The 15,150-nt window shown below is 42.0% G+C and overlaps 3 protein-coding genes across 5 annotated transcripts in view; 2 read left to right on the forward strand and 1 right to left on the reverse strand.

The window, feature by feature from the left end:
* Window positions 1-41: 41 nt before the first annotated feature.
* Window positions 42-881, forward strand: LOC110186362 (uridine diphosphate glucose pyrophosphatase NUDT14). Of its 2 annotated transcripts, XM_086840033.1 has the most exons (2): window positions 42-567; window positions 630-881. In XM_086840033.1, exons 1-2 carry the CDS (start codon window positions 160-162, stop codon window positions 687-689), a joined length of 468 nt encoding a protein of 155 aa, XP_086696159.1. In that variant the 5' UTR covers window positions 42-159; the 3' UTR covers window positions 690-881. The 2 variants fall into 2 exon arrangements, with proteins under 2 accessions (XP_086696159.1, XP_020811170.1); XM_020955511.2 differs by having other exon boundaries at window positions 105-881.
* A 50-nt stretch (window positions 882-931) lies between these two features.
* Window positions 932-3,217, forward strand: LOC110187004 (uridine diphosphate glucose pyrophosphatase NUDT14). Its single transcript, XM_020956364.2, has 2 exons — window positions 932-1,504; window positions 2,743-3,217. Exons 1-2 carry the CDS (start codon window positions 1,101-1,103, stop codon window positions 2,975-2,977), a joined length of 639 nt encoding a protein of 212 aa, XP_020812023.1. The 5' UTR covers window positions 932-1,100; the 3' UTR covers window positions 2,978-3,217.
* Window positions 3,218-5,820: 2,603 nt separating this feature from the next.
* spn-D (RAD51 DNA repair protein spindle D) overlaps window positions 5,821-15,150 on the reverse strand; it is a 62,186-nt gene continuing 52,856 nt past the window's right edge. Inside the window, exon 6 of one of the 2 annotated variants that reach the window (XM_086840029.1) lies at window positions 5,821-6,019. The gene's annotated coding sequence lies outside the window, so the exon portion shown is untranslated. The remainder of the gene's footprint in view (window positions 6,020-15,150) is intronic. The other variant, XM_086840030.1, reaches the window with a different exon arrangement.

The following is a 15,150-nucleotide window of genomic DNA, read 5'->3' on the forward strand; positions in this document are numbered from 1 at the left end:
TCCTAGATATTAAGTATTTTTGGGAGATTTATTTTATTATTAAGTTATTTCTAACATTATCATGAAGTACTTCTTATTTTTAAATAAGCCCAATGAAAATCTAAAATCATCGCTGGCTTTGCAATTTATTTAAAAAAAATAAGTTCCTACTGCTTTAAGATGTTCAAACTCCTTGGTGGATTGCATCGCTCCTGGAGTTCGTCGACTTTGGGGAAACCCCCAGGCTGCATATCACGGATTTGGTTTGGACCACTGCCCAAGGACTCTAAGTGGGTTAAGCCCGGACGCATCAGCTATATCGAAAATGACGTGAAGAAAACGGCGGATATTGTGAAAATTGTGGACGGTGTTGTGGTGCTCCTCTTCAGCAAGTCTCGAGAAAAGCTCATCTTTGTGCGGCAATTCCGAGGATCTGTTTACCACGGAATCTGTACCGGTAGTAATGTCCAAGTGTCCGAGGGCGAGGCTGACCTAGAGCGGTTTCCGCCGGAAATGGGAGTTACCTTGGAACTTTGCGGCGGCGCCGTAGACAAGGATAAAAGTTTGGCGGAAATCGCCCAGGAGGAGGTGCTGGAGGAATGCGGCTATAAGGTACCCGTGGAATCCTTAAAGCATGTTTTCGATTACAGATCGGGGGTCGGAGCCTCCAGCGGTGCTATGACCTTGTTCTACTGCGAGGTTCGCGATGATCAGAAGGTGGCAATGGGTGGCGGAGTGGACAACGAGGTTATCCAGGTCGTGGAGTTGTCCGTGGAAGAAGCCAGAAAATTGGTCCAAACAGGGGCCAAGACGAATGGAGGACCCTCTTGCATGATGGGATTGCTATGGTTCTTCCTTCAAAAAGATTCCAATTAAAATAAAATAAACAAATTTAAATAAAATTAAATAAATTTGTACATACGATGAATTTTTTAAAAAACTTTGGAAATCAAAAAATTAAGTGTGACCATGTAGGGCCTGGCCCTAAATGTCAGAAAACCTCAGCTCTCCCAAAGATTAAACCATCTGTTTGTGCCCCACTCATTTGCTGGAGCTTTCGCAGTCAGCTGTTTCCCCATGATAGTGCCACTGCCCGTCGAGCAATAAATATTCGGAGCACCATGGAGAACGTGTCCAAGATCTGGCTGGGGCCCCTCCCCGCGGACTCGCCGTACGTGAAGCCCTTCCGGCTGTATTACGTCCAGAATGGCAAGGAGAAGAACTGGGACCTGCTCAAAGTCCACGACAGCGTGGCCATCATCCTGTACAACATCACGCGCCAGAAGCTTGTATTGGTACGACAGTTCCGGCCCGCTGTCTACCACGGCGTCCTTACCAGCGCCGAGGGCAACTTCAACGAAGTGGACCTCACCAAGTACCCGCCCTCCATTGGGGTCACCCTGGAGCTTTGCGCCGGAATTGTGGACAAGGAGAAGAGCTGGGCGGAGATTGCCCGCGAAGAGGTTTTGGAGGAATGCGGCTATGATGTTCCCGTGGAGCGTATCGAGGAGGTCATGGTCTACCGGTGAGTGTGACTGCATATCCGGTTCGATAAATGATAAAGAAGGAGGTTTAAGAAAGCTCTGAAAAGTCGGTTACCACCTGTGTTATCTCTAATAAGCTATCGTTTTAGTCGAAAGCAATGATTAAGCAATGTCATTATTTCTCCAGTTAATTCAAAATATAAATATACATACATATGTATGTAGTTGGAGTAGACAGATAGTAGAACAGATATATGTATGACACTATCTCGGAAATTGCCAAAGAAAATAGTTATATCTTTAAAGATTTGTAGTATCTACTGAGAAGTTCGTTTTGGCAATTTTGGCATAACAAAATATAATTTTAAATATTTTTAATAAATAGAATTGCTTGCTTCCAGAATCATGTGGTCCTAACTTTCCTATACGTTTAGTTTCTTACCCTTGCAGTGTATTCTTATTTCAGTCAGAAGGAGTCATTTCCGGCCCTATAAATCATATATATTCTTAATCAGCATCAATAGGTGAATCTTTTTATCATATCCGACAAAAATTAAATTTTTCAACAATTTTAAAATTTTTGGTTGGGTTTACATGGTTAAAATATAAAAAAAAATTGGCTAAAAAATTGAATTTTATTAAACTTCAAATTGAATATGCAGATTAATTAACCTAACAAAAACTAACTTAGGACAGCTTTCCGAACTGAAATTATTCCGTTTTTGGCTCAGTTATGGGTTTTTTAAGCATTGATCTGTACCAAACAAATTTTCATAAAAATATAGATAATTATCGAACCAAAAATGGTATTATAATGTTAGTCAGAAGCTCGAAAGTCTGTGAAGGAGTCATTTTTGACCATATAAATCAGATATGTTCTTGCTCAGCATCAACAGGAGAATCTTTTTAGACTTGTCCGACAAAAATTTAATTTTTTCAAAATTTTCAAAATTTGATAAGGGGTTTAATCGTTAAAATTGTCAAAAAATTGGCAAAATTTTGAATTTGTTTAAAATTTATTTTGAGTATGCAGATTTAATAACCTAATAAAAACTAGCATAGAAAAGATTCCGAATTGAAATTAGTGAATTTTTGACTTAGTTATGATGATCAAACTGCAAGGGTATATGTACAAGTTGCAGTTTCCCGAAGTTAGGCACCATTATCACTAGTTCGGGGTAAACGATGTGGTGACGATTTACCCTATTTACGAACTGATGGTTGTTAAAGCAGGCAGTGGTTCGATTTATTAATCAGTTATTTATGCAATATCTTACAGATCTGGCGTTGGCTCCTCAGGTGCCAAGCAGACCATGTACTACTGCGAGGTGACCGATGCCGACAAGGCCACCACTGGCGGTGGAGTAGAGGACGAGATCATCGAGGTGGTGGAGCTGACCCTGCCGGAAGCCCAGCGCATGATCCAAAAGGGAGCCGTGAACAACAGCCCGCCCAGCTGTCTGATGGGCCTGATGTGGTTTTTCGCAAACCGGGCTCCCAGTGCCCGCGTCTAGATGACGCCTCGTCGCGTCTAGATGACACTCACCCGGATAAGCGGCGGCCGTGAAAGGAAGATAAAAGGAGGAGTAGCATCCGCAGTGTTGCCTTAGTAACTCGTATTCAAATAATTTCCAAAAAACCCCAGGGGGATCTTAGTCTATCCTAAAACTAAATGAAATTCCGCGCCCTAAGACGCTCAATTTATGATATGTGTTATATATGTAATAAACCCTGGCCAGATGTCCGCTCATGAATTCGGTCAAGTCGACTAAGACGACTAAGACGACTCCCACCTCGGCAGCCAAGTGCATAAATCGTCTATAAATCAAAATGCCGCAAGTCGTTGCGGTTGCCGTGGCTGCTACGGCTGCTGCAGAAGCTCCAAACGGGTTCCGATCGCATCCGATGTGATCCCATCGCACCACATCCCCATGCCCAAACCCAAAACCCATACCCATTCCATCCAAACCCAAGCTGTGTGCCGTTTTTGGGCCTCTGCTGTCAGGCAGCGTGTTGCTGGGATCAGGTTACTTATTTATACACGGCCAGGGACTTTAGCTCCCAATGCCCGCTCCTGGTGCTCTTGGCTACAGCGAAAGAATTAAAATATTTGTAATTCATATTCATAGATTGCATTGAATTAAGTTCATATTATTATTTCCTATCAAATTTAGTCTGAAAAGACGAACCATAATCTCCTATTTAAATTAAACAGAGATTTTTGATTATTTTAGATCTTTAGTTTTGGAATAACCCGTTTCTTATCTAGAGTCCAATTACAGATTTATTTGCAGTGTACCTGCATAAATTCATCCTCCAGTCTTAGCATCAGCTCCCATCCATCCCAGGTTCAGCGGTCATGGCAAGTGGTGGTGGTGGTAGTGGTGGCGTGGAAATTTATTTACCTCAAAGCCATGATTTGGCAATATTTCAACATTGTAATAGAATTTCTTTCAGCCTTTTCAAACTTGACTTCCTTTTCGGCGGCCGGCCCCTGTCCGCTGTCCCAGATCCCCTGCCTCGAAAACTCCTGCCCCGGGAATCCCCTCCGCATGTGCGTGCATTCGATTCGCCGCTGATAATCAAGGCCGGTTCCCTGTGTTTGTCCGCTGTTCGTTTGCGTGTTAACCTCATGTAAATTATGGACCCGAGGCGGAGGCAGCAGCAGCATCAGAGTCAACAAAAATGCGAGTGTTGAAATTATATTTAATTTGCATATATGTTGGCAGACGGCCAGTGGTCGCAGGTAGTTCAGCAGCATCGTTCTCCCGCAAGAGATTTGAGGATGCAAATCAGTTGGGGGAGTTCCACGTGAAGCAGCATCAGGTGTGCTGTCGATAAGAGGGATTTGTCATGAGAGCCTGAGAGAAGAGTAGATACCAAGAGGTAACCGATTATCTAAGAAGGCAAATAAATATTAAATATATTTTTCAGAGTCTAGGGAGTCTTAAATTAAAGGCATAATCAACGAAATAGTTATTATTAGGAAGATATTACGCTATAATAATTATTTTCTGTTATCATCTAAGTTATCTTTTTGTTTGCAACTTGTGTAGATAAGACTTGAATATTGGGTTGATTACCCGAAGGCCAATATAAAACTAATCTACTTAGATAGGAAACCCAGGTAGACAAGAATTGCACAGAGCTTTTCAAAGATAAACTCTGTAATAACAAAAACTGAAAGAATAATAAGCCATAATCTTAAGAAAATTCCTCCTAAATTATAATGTTCCTTAAATTAATTTAATTTGATTGCAAAGCCTCATAAGAACAAAACAAAAATATTTGTGGCAAAGTAGTCCCTTGGAAACTGTGATCACAGATCAAAACTAATGAATGAAAGCGGTTTTTCTTTGCTGTTAATTTAGCATCAGTTGCTGCGTATCCCAGAGCGATTTCTTTTGATTTGTCTGGCGACAGTTCCAGCTTCCTCCTCATCCCACTGAGAGCTCATCTGTCGCCTGTCACCTGCTCCCGTTTGAAGTGGTTGCTCTGAGCTCCCCAAGGTGCAAATCGAAGCCAGTGGAGCCAACTGATTGCGTTTCTTTTACCTTTGCACATAGAACAAATGTGTGGAAATTATTTTGAAAATAATTATTATTATTGTTTGGGTGTGTTGAATTTGTTGAAGCGTATATAAAATATATTTAGGTTGAATCAAAGTTAAATGAAATCAAATGCGATGTTAGATATGTATGGTTATCAAAATAAGTGCAACTATTTATATTTTTTTAACTAATTTTTTAATTTACTGAATGTAGAAATATTGTGGTCTGTTACCCTAGTAATCAGAGAGAAAAAAGTGAAGCTGTATTAAAAAACGAGAAGCACTCTCGCTCGTATATTTCAGGCAAGTGTGGAAGAAGGAGTGGGCTCATATCGCATCACAAATTGTTTTTAGTGCATCTCAGTATCTTTGCCTTTTGGCTTTTGATAGTTGCGCAAAAGTCCAAAGTACAGAATTGCAATTATTTCATAATCACGTCCCAATTTATGTGCTGCCGGAGAAGCAGCGGCAGCGATAGGCCAGCGATTGCCATTTCGAATCAAAGCCTCTTTCTATTCCTGCGCCAACCCAACTGACCTCCAGTGCTCCGGACTGCGTCCATAGCGCTGAGAACCCAATCTCAAAATGGCGTCCGCACACGAACGGGAGCGAAAAGCCGCATGGGGAGGAGGGGGATGGGATGGCGGACCAAGATGGGGCTGGGAGGTGAATGGATGATATTCTGGGATGGGAAGACGGAAGATCAAGAAATCGCGATCATGAGCTCTGGCTGTGCAGCTCGGTTTCCATGCGAAAATTAAGTGCAGTCTACCGACAATCATAACAACAACAAAAACAAAAAATTACCTGTAAAACAGTTATGTTTTTTTATCCCCCTGCTGTTGTTATTGTTGCTGTTGCTGCCGCTGCTGCTGCTGCTGCTGTGGAGCAATAATGAAATTTTTTATCGGATTTGATTATAAGTTGCCCAGGTCCACTACGGCGGCCACCCCGCGCCTCCTCGTAATCTGCCAATAAGAAGAAAAGTAAGCAAGGTAAGGCAGCACTGAAAGAAAAATTACAAAGAAATGTGTAATTTTAAGCTTTGATTTTTCCAAAAAGCTATCAAATAAAATTAAGGATTAATATGGTCTTAAATAACTTCTTGGTTCTTTAGGTGTGCCTGGAATAGGCAATTAATTAACACTTAAGCCATTTGTTTCGCAGTGTCTCGTTGCTGGTAGCTGCCTAGCAGGGAATGGCTCTTGGACTGGCTATTGGGGGGGCCTGAGGCCCCTGAGGAAAGGAGGAGATGCAGTGGCGTCGGTGGGGGCAGCAGCCGCCGCCGCTCATTGATTCCGCCTGCCGTCCGTCGACGGTCGTCCGTCGTGATGCACTTTAATGAAATGAAATCTTATACTATCATGAGGCGCATGAACGGCAGAGCCCCGAACTGAGGCTGAGCTGAAGCTAAAGCCAAAAGCAAGCTGCAGTCCAAGTCCACTCAAAATGTATAATTATCTGGCGGTTTTATCCGTTTGCCAATATTAAATTTCTCATCACGCCCAGAGACCCAGAGCGCGGCCGGGGAGATAGAGAGAGAGAGGGGGAAATGCTGCTGCTGCTGCTGCTGTTCACCTGGGGTTCTTTTCAGGTGGCGGCCGTCAGGTGGGGTAGCAAGGAGAAGCAGGGGGAAGGTGGAGGAGGGCATGTCCCGCTTCCTGGGCACGGGCGCCTTCAAACAATTAATAAAAGGCCAAATGTCTGCAATGAAATTTATGCGGCAGCCTCTGCCATCGAGTTATATATGGGCTTCGGATTTCGGATTTCAGATTTTCCTGTTGTGGCCGAAAAGGAAAAGGCTTCGCCTGGCTATACCGTTTTAATGCCCAGTTGTCGGACTTTCTAAAACCGAATGCGCCAGGTCGAGGGCTGCTCCATTGGGCGTTGTTCCTGCACCTTGCACTCCGATCCGCGATCTGCGAGATACACTCTGCAAGGTGCGGCGACATCCGACAGATTGGGCACAAGAACGCCAATAAATGTGTGTCAAGTGGCTGCCACCCAGCGCCTGTATAATTATAGTTATTAGCCCGATCGATTTGGTTTAGAGTTCATAATTAATGAAATTTTGTTGGCTTATCAAGTTCGTGTTCGAAGTCTTTCGTTAAGAGAGAGAGGTAGCGTGAACTATAAACCTTCAAAGAATAAGATGCGTACAAAGGCATATTTTAAAATACCATTAATACAAATAATAAATTTAATTTTTAGAACCTTGTGAATAAATATAACCTTGTACGGACGATGACCTTTAACTATGAACCATTTCCCAGCATTTAAAGCGACCGATCGATCGACTTGTAAACACTGTCGTTGGCAGCCTGCACGTGTTGCAATTTTAATTGCCGTGCAAAGTGTTAACAAATATTTTTGGCCAAATGCGTATAATTAAAATTAAGTCATAAATGGCTTAAAAATGTCTGGCCAGCCTACCGACGACGACATGGCTGGCAAATATTAATGAAGCCTAGAGCCAAGTTGGGGCCAAATGGCGAAAAAATTTCACACTCCTTGCCTTGATTTATGACAGCCCAACATAGCGAGGAACAAGTGCGAAGCGAAGCAACAACCCAAGGCGCCTCCGTGGAAGGAAACCTGCCTCCAGTGGCTGCCAAACTGCTGCACCTGCTCCGCTGTTTTGCTTGAGTTGGCGGCTTTGCGGCTCTAATTACGCGCCAGATCTCTTTTGTATAAATTTCTCTTTCTTACCTGCTCTTACCTGGATCTTGTCTTCTCTTCGGACCGGCACTCTCTTAGGCACTCGTTAGAGCCCAGTTAGATGTGTGCTCCGCCCCATTTGAGCGGATGCGGAGAGACCCAAGATACCCAAGAGACCCAAAAGCAACCACTAAGCTCAGAGCATCGCAAAAAGTCGACAACGAAAGTGCCAAAATGGGGCGATGTGTATTTAGTTTCGCCCCTGGCTGTGGTTTGTTATAATTAATACCTTAACATGAACTCTGTGTCTGTCTGTTGGGGGAGGTGACTCATTTACAGCCTCACAGCCTGTGAGGTCTTAAATGGCGTAGATTGTTCGGCGGAATGAGCAGATCACTGCTATATGCAGTTAGGTATTTAGCTCGACTGTATTACCTTGTTATATAGCTTAACACCTGTCCTTTTCACCTTTTGGCTGATTTAAAAAACAAGAAAGGCTATCAACTTTGGGAAGCCAAAGTTTATATACCCTTGCAGTTAGCAATTAAATAAGAGGATTCGGAAATCGATCATATTAGTATCCTCAAATCGATATTTTTAAATGACAATTTTTTCGACAAATTAATGTTTAAAAAGCTCATAACTAATCCAAAAATGCCTTAATTTCAGTTCGGAAAGTTGTCCTATCTTAGTTTTTGTTAGATTAACAAATCTGCATATTCAATTTGAAGTTTAATAAAATTCAATTTTTTGGTACTTTTTTTTGACAATTTTAACGATGTTACCCCTTATAAAATTTTGAAAAACTTAAATTTTTGTCGGACATGTCTAAAAAGATTCGCTTGTTGGTGCTGATCAAGAATATATATGATTTATAGGGCCGGAAATGACTCCTTCACAAAGTAAAAGCTTCTGACTGAAATTCAAGGAGAGCAAGTAAATTTACTCTGAAAAATATGGCAATGTTCTTTTAGTTTTGCAAGGATTCCAAAAATATATGTTGATTGAAAATTTGTATCTTTTTAAAACAACATCTTGTGTTTTACACAATGTAATACTAATTTGCATCATGTATTTATTCTTAGCTAATAAACTATTTCAGAAAATATAGCCTTATTTATACATTTATAAATAGAAGCCCCATTTTAAGTTCCTCAACTTAATCAGAGGGTTAACCAGCTGCCGGGAAAGGATCGACCACACAATTAAAAATCATTTGCATATCAAACAATAAAACAAGCACTCCGACAACCAGAGCCACCTGGATGACTAAGAGCAGACCCAAGGAGGATCCGCTGGGAAGCCTGGGAGGGGGAAAAAAGTGAAACTCGGCCTGATCTCGGTGATAAGCAGCTCGAGGAAGGCCGCCGCCACTGCCACACAAGTAATGGCGCATTAAAAGTCAAAGTCAAAATCAACAAAGCACCGAGATGGCCTAAACAAGATCCTGATAAAGAACCAATACCAATCATGAGGGGGCACGGGTGCGGGACAGGGAAGCGGAGATCCCGGCAGCTGCCACCGGCGAAGCGACGTCCGAAGATTCCGATTTCCAAAGATTTCGACTTCTCGACGTCTCGGCGACAACAACGTTGACCGTAACAACTTTGTTGCCATCCCGCGAGTTGTTGAACTTAACGCGAAATCGTATCGTCTGGGAAATTAACCACAGGTAGAACTCTATAGGTTCCAAAAAAAGATTTAATATAATAATATTAAGCAAGAGTATTTAAAGATGAGATCAAAGAGAATAGATAGCACTAGTTTTCTAATGTTTACTGAAGATTCCATACATATATCAACTATTCTATAACAAAAAGTATGCCGGGGATATAGAGCCTCTTATGCGTTTTTTCTATTTCAAGTTGCAGCATATATTAGGTACAAAATTCCAACCCAGGGAAGCTTTACTGTTTATGAATACCCAACGAAATCTCCCAAACGGCAGCCCATTTAGGTTTCGGCAGGGGCTTCCTCTTCCACTTCCACTTCCAAGTCTGGGAATGTCGAGACTTCGACTCCTCCGTTTGAAGGAGTCCAGTCCAGTCCGTGAGCTGAGTTTGAGGCGATGCGAATGGACAGCGATGGTTGGCTGTGGTCGGTTCGGCTGGGTTATCTGATTTTAATTAAACGGCATCGTATAATAAATTATCTTCATTAGGATTGCTGGGGGAGCTTCGATCGCTGGGATCCGGGATCCGGGATCTGGGGTACCGCTTCGAAACCGAACCGAAACGAAACCAAGCCGAGCTCGAAAAGGCTGACAAAATATTCGTTGCAACCCTGCTTAGCTCCGCCGACCTCAGGGAACCCCCTCGATAGGCCCCATTCCCCGGCCATAAATCAAAACAAATGCATCTTCGCCGATGCAGTGCGTGTGTTCCTCCGCTAGGCACTGGCCCCTCCTGGCCATCCACATGGCCACATGGACATCCATAACCAATCCATTGCCAGCGCTCATGTTCATTAATGAAAAACCGGACCAACTGTCAAACAGAATCTGCAAATCATTCGAAGCGACGGCTGTGCGCCGTTGACAGTTGGAAAAGCGCTAAGGCTGCTGCTGCGCCCCGGGAAAAATCAACACATGCATAGATAATAATAATAAAAAAAAATAAAAATAAATAAATATATAAATCGGACATGAAAGAAAAAGTGCACACGACATGGCAGCTAATTGGGAGCCAACGAAGATTGAATGTGCTTTCAAGATGTTCTGTTCAGGAAAACCATCTGTCCTTGATGGGAATACTTTACTTTAAGTTTTGACAAATTAAAAGGCACCTATTATTTAATTATTTTGTATGGATTTTGCGACTTTTAAAATATATATGAAACTTTAATGATATTTATTACTATGGACCATAATTAAGTGAACAAGTCAATGCAATCCCCATTACATTTTGGACAAATCACAACTAGATAAGACTTCCCTGAATGGTTCGGGTCTCAGTATATGATAATGACCCATGTATATCTCCCTCCTGTAAATCAGATATCTCGCATCTTTCCACAGAACAGTACCAAACTGAGCCCGCGAGTTGATCTAACCCTCGGATGAGAGGGCATTTGTGGAATCAATCGGCAGAGGAGCTAACTGGAAGTGGAGCAGAAACCGGTTGCAACATGGTCAACTGATTGACGAGTTGCGTACCTCAAATGTGCAGCTAACACGCACACAGGTGCGTGCCCCTCGAGAAGGAGGCATCCCCAGTTCTCCAGCTATTCGGGATTTATTTTTTAGCTCGCTTCCATCATCAATAATGGCAGCCAAAGGAAGCGCATGTTCATGTCCATGTAGCGCTTAATGATCTTGAAATCGAGGCTGCATTAGCATTGAATGTGCTCGGCGCAGTCGCAAAATGTTTCAATTATTTGTTAGCAGCCGATGTTAGCCGATGGCAACAACAAATTATGAATAATCGAGTTCATTAATCAAGTGTTAATCTTCATGCATGGACCGCATTACAAGCCGAAGCCGAAGCCAAGAGCAGCAAATAATGGGAGATCGGCGTCCGAAATTCAGCCCAAAACAGACTTCTCTCCAGCCTCTGGTCTGTGGTCTCTGCCGGCCGAAATCTCTAATTTATTGCCGGGCTAGAATTTGGCTAATGAAGACATAAAAACCGCAATCAAACTAAATATTTTTCTTCATGGGAACAAAATGTAAGCGGTCGGCATTACTCATCCATAGGAATCACGTATGTATGTATAACCTTGTCGGGTTGGGGCTTCCAAGTGTGTAACTAACGCGTTTGGCGCCCTTTAAACACTTTGTCTCTCTTTTAACCTAAATCGAAGGGACGACTCTTCTTTACCTCCAAAAGGTTCAAAAAACATATCAAGACAATAAATATTAATTATGGATCTGGAATAAAATGTTGTTCGCTTGATTAGAAGGCGTGAAAAACGTTAAATTACATTTTGTGTGCCTTGGGTAGAGAAGTATAAAAAGTTTATCCAAAAGAACATTAGATCTTTTCTGAATAGCTTCATGTGAATAAAGCCTCTCCCAATTCTTAAAAGTATTTCTCACTTTTTTTAATGTTTCAATAGCTTCTTATTTAAAGCAGTAAGAAATATTGCCCATTCAAATTAATTTATTAATAATACGTCAACCAAGAACAGCTTCCCTTCAGGAGAGACGACGTTTTACTCTCCAAAGAAAACGATGTTTTTTTTTTAATCCCAATTTAAATATCTCTGGCTTGAATTTTGTGGCCTAAAGACCAGAATTAAGTTCCAATCCAAGCAACTGCTTTCTCGAAAAAAGACGACCAGAGACCTGAAAACCAGGATAAATCTCCGAAAAATGGCCACGCCCCCTAAAAGCCGAGGCTTCCTCATTTCACATAAGTCAAACAGCTCTCGGTACTGGGCTCCAGATTACGGCTACACCCTTATTAGGGCGGCATAAACCCAAATTAAATTGTCGAATTAAGGCTACATTTAACGGCCAGCCGCGAGCAGCAACGAGTTATAAATTTAAATTAAAACATATACAATAAAATGTAAATCCCGGCGAATAATAAACGTCTGGCGGAGCGACTCTAAATGATGTAAAGCCCGCACATTGGACGTTGCCTAAATGTACATATAATGCGATCAACATGGCCACAATTTGCTCCTCTCATTGTTGTTGTGGTTTCTGCTGTTGTTTTGGCCACAAATTATATGGCTGAGTCGCAAGCTTTTGGCCAGGCTCGTGTGTACAGTGAAATATGACGGAGCGACGACCGGTCAGAAATTAAGTTAAAAACAAGAAAACAAGGCTAACACCGGGAAGCCGAAATTTGTTTACCCTTGCAGTTAGCCATAGGATCATTATTTCGAATGTGTATTAGATCATAACTTATACCATATTGCACTTTAACATTTAAAATTTTAAACATTAAATGCATTTTTGGACAATTTCTTTTTTATCCAATGTTTTATTTTATATTCGTTAAGATTTTAATTGCAAATCGAAATAAATACATGACTTATGGCAATCATTTGGCCTTTGTGTATTTCCAAGGAAGCTTAAAATATCTGTATTCCAGGTATGTTAAATCAATAATTGAAACAACGATTTTAAAATATCATAGCTTAGCCAAAAGAGCATTAATTCCAATTCGGAAAGCACTCCTACGTTAGTTTTTTAAAGATTATTAAATCTGCATACTCAATTTCAAATTAAAAAAAAATTCAAATTTGTATCAATTCTTGTTAATTTTAACGATGTAACCCCTTATAAAATTTTCAAAATTTTGAAAAAAATAAATTTTTGCCGAACATAGACAAATCGATTCGCCTGTTGATGCTGATCAAGAATATATATGATTTATGGGGTCGGAAATGACTCCTTCACACTGCAAGGGTATAGTAAATCCGACTTGAAGAGCGAACTTGAAAGGTAACGAATAAAAACATGCAGGCCACAACTACTGTAGGTAAACACAAACAATAACAACAAGAAACCCGAAAAATGTACAAGTCACTCATACTCTTTGGACCCTTGGACCCTCGGACCTTCGGACAGCACTCGGACATGGACCTATAAACACTGGGCAGGGCTGCAGAGCCAGTTTCTGGTGCCGAGAAGAGGGCCTGGAAGAAGTATAAAAAAATCAAATTAAACTTCATACGGATCCGCTCGGGGTCTTCTTCGGGAAAATATATATATAGATATACATATATCTGTGTAAAGCTCCCAAAGTCCAAGAACCAGAGCATAGTAAACACAGAAACCCCAAAGCACACACATATGGGGAGCATTAAAATCGTAGCCAGAGCTCCTTCTGAAGATGGGTTCGTGAGGAAAACAATGGAAAACCAATGAGATGTATTAATAAAATGGTTGAAGAACAAGTTTTACTCAATTGAAATTCATGTTTAGGCTCTACAAAAAATACAAAGAACTTTAAGCAAGTATAGGTTACATTTGTTTAATATAGGCTAAACATTCAATTGTTTTATTTTAGTCTCTAAGTTTATAATATCTCCGATCTACCTCAAGACTCTTCAAGCTTTCCTTATCACGCTGCCATCTCTTAGCAGAGTCCCAGCGAAGCGCATAATCCAAAGAATCCAACAGGGGCTCCAAAGAAACATTTGTGAGTCGAGCAAATAACACTTTATTTCATTCATTTAACAGGTTTCATTTATGAGCGGCAAACACCGGGCCAGGCCATGCAGGCAGTCCGTCAGTCAGTCAGTCAGTCAGCTCCATCTCGAGCTCCAGCTCCAGCTTCAGCTCCAGCATCAGCCTCCGATATTCCGATTTCCGAGTTCTACTCTGACTCTCAGAGACCCAATGGTCAGCGGCTGCTGCAACGCTCACTGGAGTCGCCCAGAGTCGGTGCCAGACTAGGTAATGTTCCCACGAAACAGGTTGTGGGTCCACCACGGTCCGCGGTCCTGCAACCTCGAGCTGAGTCTTAAGCTGATGCCGATGCTGCTGAAGTGTTGCGCCTTCGTGCATGGCCGAGAGCTATGGGGCACCGCCACTTTGGCTTTGGATAAATTACAGGGTAGCTTTCGGATAGAGGGGCATGCTTCTTGATTTGTTGCAAAATAAGAAACAGACAGATGAATCCAAAGTATTCAAAATAGTTGTCCTGTCAAAGACGTTTAATCCTAATGGAGACAACATCTAGACAAACGGAAGAAAGTCATCTAGAAATCATAGACTCATTTTCAGAGACTATCCACTTTTGGGTATCTCCTAGTCGCTATTTTTCCCCTTTAGACCTTCTTGCCAGGTTTTTTATTTACAGCTATGTGCGAGTGTATATGGCCATGGGCAAGGCAACTGAAAATGCAGCAGAAACTGCAACTGGAAGCTGCAAGAAGAAGTTGGTAGCAGCACCTGGGGCTGAGGCTGGGGCTGGGGTTGGGCCTTGGCCAGGCTCAGCCCGAGTCTCGGTCCGAGTCGGATGCCTGGCTACCAAATCAAAATCTGCGCACAATTATGGCCTACACATCTGGGCTCTGCGATCCGATGCGATGCTCGTGCTCCTCATAAATATTTAACGAGTTTCATTTTTAGCCAGCATTCATTGGCATTGTCTGCCGGCATTTGCAGCAGTCGCCATTAGAAGATCCCCTCATGAGCTCCCAATTAGTGTTGGATTACATATTTGTGGCCCGATCTGCTCTAGGATCATTGTGGCCAAATTGGAACATATAAATTATGGACAAATTCGGCGGCAGCACCAACTGCGGTAAGCCGAGCCGGATAAATCGACGGTATTAGAGCGCGTTTCGGCCCGGACTGAATTATAAGTTCATTTAAAGCATTTAAATTGGAAATTAAATCGCAATGAATCATCACAAATTCGATTTAACGCTCGGTGAATAAACGAAATGTTTCATTTCATTTCTGGCTGGCTAGCTGGCGCACATTGTTAGCAAACAAATCTCATTGTTAGTTGGGAAACCGATTTGTTGGACTCTCCGGGGCCACCTCTGGGCCTGGTCGCAATCCATCAAAAAGAA

Source organism: Drosophila serrata, unplaced genomic scaffold (genome assembly GCF_035046125.1).
Source record: "Drosophila serrata isolate PLE 108 unplaced genomic scaffold, ASM3504612v1 contig_382, whole genome shotgun sequence".
NCBI classification, from domain to species: domain Eukaryota; kingdom Metazoa; phylum Arthropoda; class Insecta; order Diptera; family Drosophilidae; genus Drosophila; species Drosophila serrata.

Coding starts and splice junctions, on each gene's coding strand:
- LOC110186362 (XM_020955511.2), top strand. CDS start 160: ATGTTCAAACTCCTTGGTGGATTGCATCGCTCCTGGAGTTCGTCGACT.
- LOC110187004 (XM_020956364.2), top strand. CDS start 1,101: ATGGAGAACGTGTCCAAGATCTGGCTGGGGCCCCTCCCCGCGGACTCG. Junction 1,505..2,742: donor GAGGAGGTCATGGTCTACCG/GTGAGTGTGACT, acceptor AATATCTTACAG/ATCTGGCGTTGGCTCCTCAG.